Source organism: Centruroides vittatus, unplaced genomic scaffold (genome assembly GCF_030686945.1).
Source record: "Centruroides vittatus isolate TY-2023 unplaced genomic scaffold, ASM3068694v2 contig_786, whole genome shotgun sequence".
Classification (NCBI taxonomy): domain Eukaryota; kingdom Metazoa; phylum Arthropoda; class Arachnida; order Scorpiones; family Buthidae; genus Centruroides; species Centruroides vittatus.
In genome coordinates this window covers 28928-38922 of record NW_027122506.1, presented here as the reverse complement: position 1 = coordinate 38922, position 9995 = coordinate 28928, and the positions used below count along the sequence as shown (strand labels likewise).

General features: G+C 35.3%; 1 protein-coding gene across 1 annotated transcript; it reads right to left on the bottom strand.

The window, feature by feature from the left end:
• Nucleotides 1–2668: 2668 nt before the first annotated feature.
• Nucleotides 2669–9740, bottom strand: LOC136981635 (clotting factor G beta subunit-like). The gene is made up of 6 exons (XM_067277966.1): nt 9694–9740; nt 9350–9408; nt 9188–9276; nt 3307–3548; nt 2972–3108; nt 2669–2891 (listed from the first exon to the last, which is right to left on the bottom strand). The coding sequence occupies exons 2-6, from the start codon at nt 9392–9394 to the stop codon at nt 2706–2708; spliced, it is 699 nt and encodes a 232-aa protein (XP_067134067.1). The 5' UTR covers nt 9395–9408; nt 9694–9740; the 3' UTR covers nt 2669–2705.
• Nucleotides 9741–9995: the final 255 nt, after the last annotated feature.

The following is a 9995-nucleotide window of genomic DNA, read 5'->3' as shown; positions in this document are numbered from 1 at the left end:
GCTCTAACAAATTGTTTTCTTTTGAATATTGCTTCCTAAATTGTAATAATTATAATTACTTTTATAGACACGAAAGCCTGAAATGACCACAAAACGATAATCTCCAGTTGGGTTCGATCTTCCGGTCGTTGAGACAAAGCGTTAGCGAGGCCTCTTCTATGTGGCTTACAGAACTGTATTCGTTCTCAAAATCTGTTCGATCAGGTTTGATTAGACTTTTCCATTTTCTATTAATTACGACGAGAAACCCCAAAATATAATAAACCTTGAGGAACTAATTTTGATAATACTTTGGGATTTTCCATTAATTGCTTTCATGAACATGTTTTTCGTAGTAATGAAAAACAATAGTATACTTTTGGTAACTTTTGAACCTAACTCTGTCTTGCATTAGTCGTTTGTTTCGTATAGCACGGATTCGCATAACACGGCACTTTTCCGGACGGAACTACTGTGTTGTACAGTACGAAGGATACCTGTATTCCATTATAACTTGTTCAATGTCGTGTATACATTTTTTAGAAACAATATATAGTCGACTCCGCATAAGTCGACACCCCAAGGGGAAGTGGAAATGTGTCGAGTTATCCGATGTGACGACTAAACGAAGTTGGGAAAAAAAACCACAAAACTACAATTAGGAAAATACAGTATTGCGTTAAACAGTAGTATAGGCTTACAATACATTGTGTCCTCCATTTACAATTACTCTGTAGATGTAAAACTGAAAAATTCGTTTAGTGTTGTTTGTTTTGAGCACTTAACTGTCTCGACTTTGTTTTTCAACGATCACGAACGCCTCGAAAACATCATCTTCGCAATTGTCAAGTAACGTCTAAGGATTCTTAATGCCTCTAGCGTAAGAAAATGCAAAATTGGATTCTGGTGTGACGTTGATGTAAATTGTATATTTTCTTTTTGTTTATCTATTATTATTTTATACATAAAAATGCATAAAACGTTAAGGGATTTTTATTAATATGTATATATATATTAATAATATTAATATATTAAATATATTAATTATATATTAATAAATAAATCGACTCCCCTCCTGAAAAAATGAGTTTGCACCACATGTGTGGATGAATTCATTTTTTCAGGAGGGGGTGCCGACTTTTCAGAGTGTGGGACAGCAGAAGTATGTCGACTTATGTAGTGGTGACGAGTTAAACGGTGTCGAGTTTTTTTAACATTAATGCCTATGTAAGTCGGCCGGGACCACAGAAAACTGACTACTTAATTGATGGTGTCGACTTATGCGGACACGACTGTATTCAAACAATATAATATTCTAATGCAAAAATTGAAAACCATTCAGTCGCAAAATGTTCTGGATGTTCTGAAAAACTTATGTTTGATATTTGACCAAATTTTCGTGGACGTGGCTTCTTGAAGAATTTTAATTCTCCAATTACAATCGTTTACTTGAATTTCTGTAATTATTTACATATAATCAACTTGTATTCGAATACTAGGTCTAATCTAATATTTGCAAAAAATAGCAATTATTAGATTAAAAATTCAAATACAAAATAAAATATATTTATATTTTTAAATTTAAAGTTGAAAATTTTGCTGTCATTTTTAAAAATTCTCATATTTCATTAAAAATCGCTTTCCATTTCGCGCGAAGTGTGAAGACACGTAAGACAGTGACTGTATCGCTCTATGAATCATCAGGTAAGTAGAGAGGCTTCATTACAGTCGATAATGACGTCATATTACATGTGTGATGCAGGGATCATCCAGATAGTAGAGGTTCCGGTATAGATTAATAAGGGCTTTTTAAAAATTGACCCTAATTGTTTGTTTTAACAAATGACAAATTACTATTATTCACAAAGTGACATTATCGAATATTGTTACGAATATTTTTTACCGGTTTGTATACAGATTCCCAGAAAATAGTTGGTGTTTCAAAATTTAAAACTTCTGCATTAGTCAAACTTTAAGTAAGTAATAATTTAATTGCTGAAGTCCCAGAGATATTGCCTTGAAAAAAGCACAATTAAACGCATTCCATGTTTTTACTATGCGTACTTCATATACAATTTTGAAGCATAAAACATATAATTACGTTTATGGAAATGGAAAGTCAGGAAATGGAATTACGTTAAATGAAAGCACTTTTATATATATGAGTTGTGACTATTTTCAACTGTTTTCTGCAATAATTAAAGCATAAACGTTTATAAAAATTCAACGGTTATGCTACGGAAAATTTTAGCCAATATTGTCACGGTCCCGTTAATAGTATTTAATTTTTTCAAGATTTTGAGATTTTTGTGGCATATTCAACAGGTACTTTTAATTGCATTGTTTTATGTTTAGGTTCGAAAATATGACTGTTTATAAAAACAGACACGTTTATAAAGATAATTAAGACTTTGATACACCTAAATCGTGATAGAATGAATAAAATCACTGAATACGTGGATTCAACCTGACCAACGAGCTGATCATGTGAAGTTTTTAACATCTAAATTGGAGCCTGTTCCTATAGAAAGTACTCCCAGGAGTGGAGATTATAGATGCATTCCGTTGCTTAATTCGTTTAAATTTTAATTTAAAAAATAACGATTACATAATTGGACTGAAAATATAATTATTCATCATTCTAATTTTAATTATTGTTATCGAGAGTAAATTAAAACAGTGAAATTTATTTATAATTGAGAAATATATCCATATTTTTTAATTAATCAACGTACATCAACATATGTCGGGGTACCAATACTCTTATTTTGTATGAAATCAAAATAAGCACTGGTTGACATGTAAACGTCAGGTTCATGATCATCAGTGCTACAACTACTCAAAACACCAATGAGAATGTATCTTCCTAACTGATTCTGTTCTGTGATCATCAGTGGCGAACCGGAATCACCCTGTAAACAGAAATAAATTATTATATTTAGTAGAATACCATTAATAGTTACGTCAATATCAAAAATGTTAAGAATTTTACATTCATTCCATGAACACCAGGAGTTACTGTCATAATTTCTTTACCGGTTGAAGTAAAGTTAAACTTATTTGATGGTTGTTGAGGGTCCACTACGTTTACTTTTGCAAAACGAAGGAACGAGGTTTTATCTCCTTTTCCTGAAATAGATAAGACAATTATTTGTTTGCGTGTAGTTGCTGTTGTAGTGCCACGGTCCAATCCAAGTGGTTAATTAAAAAAGATCTTTGCTACCTGCAAGTATGTTTAAATACATTGATTGAACACATTTTTAAAATGTATAAAAAGTTGTAAATGAAACAAACTCCTTAAAATTTTAATATGAATGATAAACTTACTTCGACCAGTTAATCCCCAACCAGCAAACGTGGCATCCCCTTTAGTAAATTCTAAATTTCTTGGTGGTAAAGCAATTGGACTGATATTGTTAATACCAGTTTGAAGAATCAGAAGAGCAATGTCATTGTAAAATATCCCTGGAACGTAATCTGGATGTAAAATTCTACTAGCAAATTTTATTTTCTCTCCTCGATATTTATTAACGTTTCTTATTCTTCCAAATAAATCTACCATTCCATCTCTAGTAAAAAATATATTTTTAAATATATAATCATTAAGCTCTGTAAATATGTAATGCATAAATATTTATAAAATGATTTCATATATTTTTATTATTATTTTGATCTGTAAACATATTTCTGTAGTTGTATAAAATATGTAAGACTATCTATGCGGTGTTATATCGTTATTATTCTTTTTAAATATTTATTCATTTTTATATGAGTGCACACACATACACACACACAAAAGCATACGCAAATATACATGAACACACACCCCACATACAAACATAAATCCACATACTCCCCTACACGTATGATTACCAAACTTTCATTAAACAACTTGTTTTTGATGCTTCCAAATACAATCGCCTATGCATGAGAATTCTCATCTATACAGTAGAAGTTTGTTAAATCGGCACTGATAATTTGGCATCTTGTAAGACAGATTTATCCGATAATAATCCGGCATACTAATACTTCATGATTAGTAATTAGCGTAACGCATGTACAAACAAAAGATCTGGGCAGAAATACGTTATGTATCCGTAAAATGAATATTAAATGCACAGAATACAGTAGAGAGTCGTTAATTGGAACGTCGGTAATAGGAATGGCCGGTAATCGGCACGATTTTCAGTCGGACTGTGTCGTGCTGAATCGAACATTTTTGATACTAGATTTACTTCTAAAGTACAGTAGAGCGTCGAAAATTGGAGTCAATTGGGGACTGGGGTTGTTCCAATTAGTCATTTGTTCCGATTTCCGACTTTGTACGAAAAAATATATTAACCTGTCCGATGTTCAAATTTTTCTCCGTTGCGTGTCGCTTCGTGTTGAATTTTTCTCCGTTGCGTGTCGCTTCGTGTTGAATTTTCGTCGATTTTAAGCCTAACGAAAATTTTTATAATAATAATCGAGGCTATTGTATCGTTAAAAATTATTTCTGCATTTTGTACAAACAAAATAAATATATCGAAGAATATAAAAAACATGAAAATTATACTTTAGAAGTAAATCTAGTATCAAATTCAGCACGACACAGTCCGACTGAAAATCGTTCCGATTTCCGGCCATTTCGATTACCGACGTTCCAATTAACGACGCTCGAATGTATAATTTTCATGTTTTTTATATTCTTCAATATATTTATTTTGTTTGTACAAAATGCAGAAATAATTTTTAACGATACGATAGCCTCGATTATTATTATAAAAATTTTCGTTAGGCTTAAAATCGACGAAAATTCAACACGAAGCGACACGCAACGGAGAAAAGTTTGAACATCGGACAGGTTAATATATTTTTTCGTACAAAGTCGGTAATCGGAACAAATGACTAATCGGAACAACTCCAGTCCCCAATTGATTCCGATTTTCGACGCTCTACTGTATTAGAATCAACAACTGTAGTGCCTTTGACCGACGTGCTTCTTCTCTTTCTCTGTAAATTGCAAACGTTTTCGAACCTCGTTGGGTTCTTCCTCAGGCGTAACGAAATTCTGTTCTACAAAATTTAAATATCCCGTCGAAGTTGACCGTTGATTTATAAAAAATTGCATTTTGGAACGCTTTTGCGTGCAACCGATGTCGTCATATTAGACTTACGCGATGTGAGTATAGCGCTACTTCAGGGATCTGTTGAGAAAGGCTTCCCAAGCCGATGATAAGTTGACCTCCTTTTTAAAATTGATGCAGTGTGTGTTGCTGCGGGTGTTGAATAAGATGTATATAGCCTCAAGCCATTTGAGGTGATCTTGTCGAAACGTGGAGTGAATAATTGCGGCACGGGTGAAAAGAGGCTCTATTTCTGGGTCGGATTAATAGACTGCTAGGGCGGTGTTTTGTCTATGGTGTAATATGTCCGCTTTGTGCTCATTAATCCTCGTTTGTATGTTGCGTTTGGTGGATCCGATGTAGATGGCTTCGCTGTTATCCCTGTGGTCGGCGATGGGTATAGAGTATATTCCCGGAAGTCTGTTTCTATCCGGAGCGTCTTTTCCGTTCCTAAGCCACTCGAAAATCGTTGGGCATCTCCTGAAAGCTAAGCGGATATCCTTTTTCTTCGCTATTTGGTAGTATATGGCCTTCAGTGCCGGATTGTAGGTGATCGGTATATATTTAGGTGGGGAACCATTGGAAGGAGGGGTGTGGGTGGGAAGAAGTCGTAGGACCTCAAAGTTATTTTTGCGTGCAATGTCGTGATATCCGTGTTGTTTAGCTATACTCTTGATGTGCCGCATTTCCGAGTTGAAGGCAGCTTGTGAGGAGGAATGGGTGAGTGCCCTTTTGAGTAATGCCTTAAAGGCTGCCATCTTGTACTGCGGACGATCACAGGAGAATGCGGGAATATATAGAGGTTCGGTAGATGGTTTGTGATAGACTTGCGTATTGATGGAAGATCCTTCTATGGTGATGTAAATGTCGAAGAAGTGTGCTTGGGTATGGTGGGCTTGGTCCAGTTCTACTGTTAATCCATATGAGTTGTCGTTGAAAGTGTCAACTAAGGCTCGGATATTTGGGATGTCCTTCCATAATATAATGATAGCATCGATATACCTTTGGTAAAGGAGGATATGTGAGCGTTGAGAAGAAATGACTTCTGATTCCAGTTTTCTGACCACAAGCTCGCAGAGGTCTCCTGCGACTGGGCTTCCCATAGGTACACCCCGTTGTTGTTGGTACGTAACACCGTTGAATTTAAAGAACGAGTTAAAGCAGATCAGGTGTGCCATTTCTAGGATGTTAGGTTGTAACGTGCTGTCTTGAGTGATGCTCATGAGTGTATCCCTTATTGGCCAAAATACCGGTGGGAGTTTGATAGAAAATACCGGTATTTTGGCAATAAGGGATACACTCATGAGCATCACTCAAGACAGCACGTTACAACCTAACATCCTAGAAATGGCACACCTGATCTGCTTTAACTCGTTCTTTAAATTCAACGGTGTTACGTACCAACAACAACGGGGTGTACCTATGGGAAGCCCAGTCGCAGGAGACCTCTGCGAGCTTGTGGTCAGAAAACTGGAATCAGAAGTCATTTCTTCTCAACGCTCACATATCCTCCTTTACCAAAGGTATATCGATGCTATCATTATATTATGGAAGGACATCCCAAATATCCGAGCCTTAGTTGACACTTTCAACGACAACTCATATGGATTAACAGTAGAACTGGACCAAGCCCACCATACCCAAGCACACTTCTTCGACATTTACATCACCATAGAAGGATCTTCCATCAATACGCAAGTCTATCACAAACCATCTACCGAACCTCTATATATTCCCGCATTCTCCTGTGATCGTCCGCAGTACAAGATGGCAGCCTTTAAGGCATTACTCAAAAGGGCACTCACCCATTCCTCCTCACAAGCTGCCTTCAACTCGGAAATGCGGCACATCAAGAGTATAGCTAAACAACACGGATATCACGACATTGCACGCAAAAACAACTTTGAGGTCCTACGACTTCTTCCCACCCACACCCCTCCTTCCAATGGTTCCCCACCTAAATATATACCGATCACCTACAATCCGGCACTGAAGGCCATATACTACCAAATAGCGAAGAAAAAGGATATCCGCTTAGCTTTCAGGAGATGCCCAACGATTTTCGAGTGGCTTAGGAACGGAAAAGACGCTCCGGATAGAAACAGACTTCCGGGAATATACTCTATACCCATCGCCGACCACAGGGATAACAGCGAAGCCATCTACATCGGATCCACCAAACGCAACATACAAACGAGGATTAATGAGCACAAAGCGGACATATTACACCATAGACAAAACACCGCCCTAGCAGTCTATTAATCCGACCCAGAAATAGAGCCTCTTTTCACCCGTGCCGCAATTATTCACTCCACGTTTTGACAAGATCACCTCAAATGGCTTGAGGCTATATACATCTTACTCAACACCCGCAGCAACACACACTGCATCAATTTTAAAAAGGAGGTCAACTTATCATCGGCTTGGGAAGCCTTTCTCAACAGATCCCTGAAGTAGCGCTATACTCACATCGCGCAAGTCTAATATGACGACATCGGCTGCATGCAACAGCGTTCCAGAATGCAATTTTTTATAAATCAACGGTCAACTTCGACGAGATATTTAAATTTTGTAGAACAGAATTCCGTTACGCCTGAGGAAGAACCCAACGAGGTTCGAAAACGTTTGCAATTTACAGAGAAAGAGAAGAAGCACGTCGGTCAAAGGCACTACAGTTGTTGATTCTAATACAGTAGAGCGTCGAAAATCGGAATCAATTGGGGACTGGAGTTGTTCCGATTAGTCATTTGTTCCGATTACCGACTTTGTACGAAAAAATATATTAACCTGTCCGATGTTCAAATTTTTCTCCGTTGCGTGTCGCTTCGTGTTGAATTTTCGTCGATTTTATGCCTAACGAAAATTTTTATAATAATAATCGAGGCTATCGTATCGTTAAAAATTATTTCTGCATTTTGTACAAACAAAATAAATATATTGAAAAATATAAAAACATAAAAATTATACTTTAGAAGTAAATCTAGTATCAAAAAAGTTCGATTCGGCACGACACAGTCCGACTGGAAAGCGTTCGGATAACCAACGTTTCGGATAACCGGGTTCGGATTAACGACTCTCTACTGTATCTCATAATATCAAATGTAATGATGTCCTTTGTCAATTATACTTTGTACCAACATTGACCCAGGGAGCTGCAGCAAGAACTACATCACGGAGAGAAGATAAAAATATTCAGGCAGAAGAAATGAAATCAGAAGCATGCTAAATAAGACAAGAAGAGACAGGATAAGAAATGAAAAAAATATGGAAAAGAACAGGAATAGAAAATTAGGGAACGAGGTAGAAAAAATTAGACTGAGATGGTTATAACATACCAAGTGAATAGCAAAGTTGAGGGAATGAGGAAATACCCAGATAAAGAGGGATGGACAAGATAGCTGAAGACCCAAGAAAAAGAATTGAAGATGTAATAGTGGCGTTTGTATAGTAGTAGTAGAAAGACACAAAATTATAGAGGCGTTTGGTCCGTGGTTCAACTCAGGCTTCACTGGATTAAGGGCAAGGAAGAAGAAGAAGAATACATGGTGCCACACATAATTCTAACTTTGAGCTATATTCACCATTTTCCGTCTATAATGATTTATTTTCAACCTTAAATATTTTTTATTTTGAAAAGTAACCCTTGGCACTGTTTTGCTACTGGAGTGCCAGAAAATCGTGCAAGAAGGTCTTCGTCAACTTTATTTTTCAACTGAAGGAGTGTAGTCAGTTTTTATAAAATCAAAACCTAATATAAGAGGTAGTTTTGAATTTGAAACACTATTAGATAATCCTGGCCTCATGAATGATTATGTAAATAATCCTTAGTGTATAATTAGACAGTCTTGTCTACAAAAAATGAGGTTTGCCAAAATTTGTATTTGAATCGCATAGGTAGGAGTAGCACATATCGTTGTTAGTTTGTTCAGACAGTTAAGTTGTTCCAATTCAAATCATATTCCTATTTTTATTGTATTTATTACGAATATTCTTAAAAATTTTAAATAGAATTGAATTGATATCTAACACTAACCAAAAAGTATCAAAATATTCATCGTCTAATTAGAGTTTTATTCATTAATATTAAAGTAAACGTGGAGTACCTATCTATAACATGCGCTGCTCCAACTAATGTCTTCGATGTTATTAACGAAAATCCACCACGAAATTTATTTTTTCTGAATATGGCTACCTAAACCATAAATTTATTTATAGATAAAGAATTATTTGTATAAAACTTGAAGAAGCGATTAAAAAAAACTCACTAAGAATGGGAATTGTTCCTTTTTTGCAAGCGAACCGCCAACCATCCTACGTACAATTCCTAAAAATATTCAAAAAAATGAGTTTTCAGTCAATCACGATTATTTTCATTTAGTTGTGTATTAATTAATACTGTTGCTCTTACCTGACTTTTCATTTTTCTCACAAGAACACAAAAAATATTTAGCACTTAAGAAGAAAAGTAATAGTCCAAAGCTATAATTTGTAAATATTCAAATGATAATATAGTTTACACTCAATAAAAAAACTTTATATTATTACAGTGTTCTCAACATGTCTATGACAAAAACTGAAATATATATACTATAAAAATATAAGAACATACCTGAAGAAACTCTTCATAGTTATCATCCGAGAAAAACGTTGAAGCTTTACCACTGATTGTTGACAGCAACAGAAACATAAATATTCTGAAAATAAAGGTTCTTTTTGATTTTTCTATCTATCGGCCTCTCGAGAAAAAATACTAGTCGAACCGTCCAAAAGTACTAAGTTTAACCATAGAATTTCCCTGTATTGAAATAACCAATCGAAAGGTAAATTATAAATCACGTCATACCCATCGAAGTGACCAATCATATATACATTTCATAATAAGTTATTTTAATACTAATTAGCAATTAATCA

Bases quoted from the DNA above. Each gene is read 5' to 3' on its own strand.
- LOC136981635 (XM_067277966.1), bottom strand. From the start codon at position 9,394: ATGGTTGGCGGTTCGCTTGCAAAAAAGGAACAATTCCCATTCTTA. The intron at 3,549-9,187 runs GTACTCCACGTT...ATTTTTTACTAG, and splicing joins GCAGCGCATGTTATAGATAG to AGATGGAATGGTAGATTTAT. The intron at 3,109-3,306 runs GTAAGTTTATCA...TATCTATTTCAG, and splicing joins TTGGGGATTAACTGGTCGAA to GAAAAGGAGATAAAACCTCG.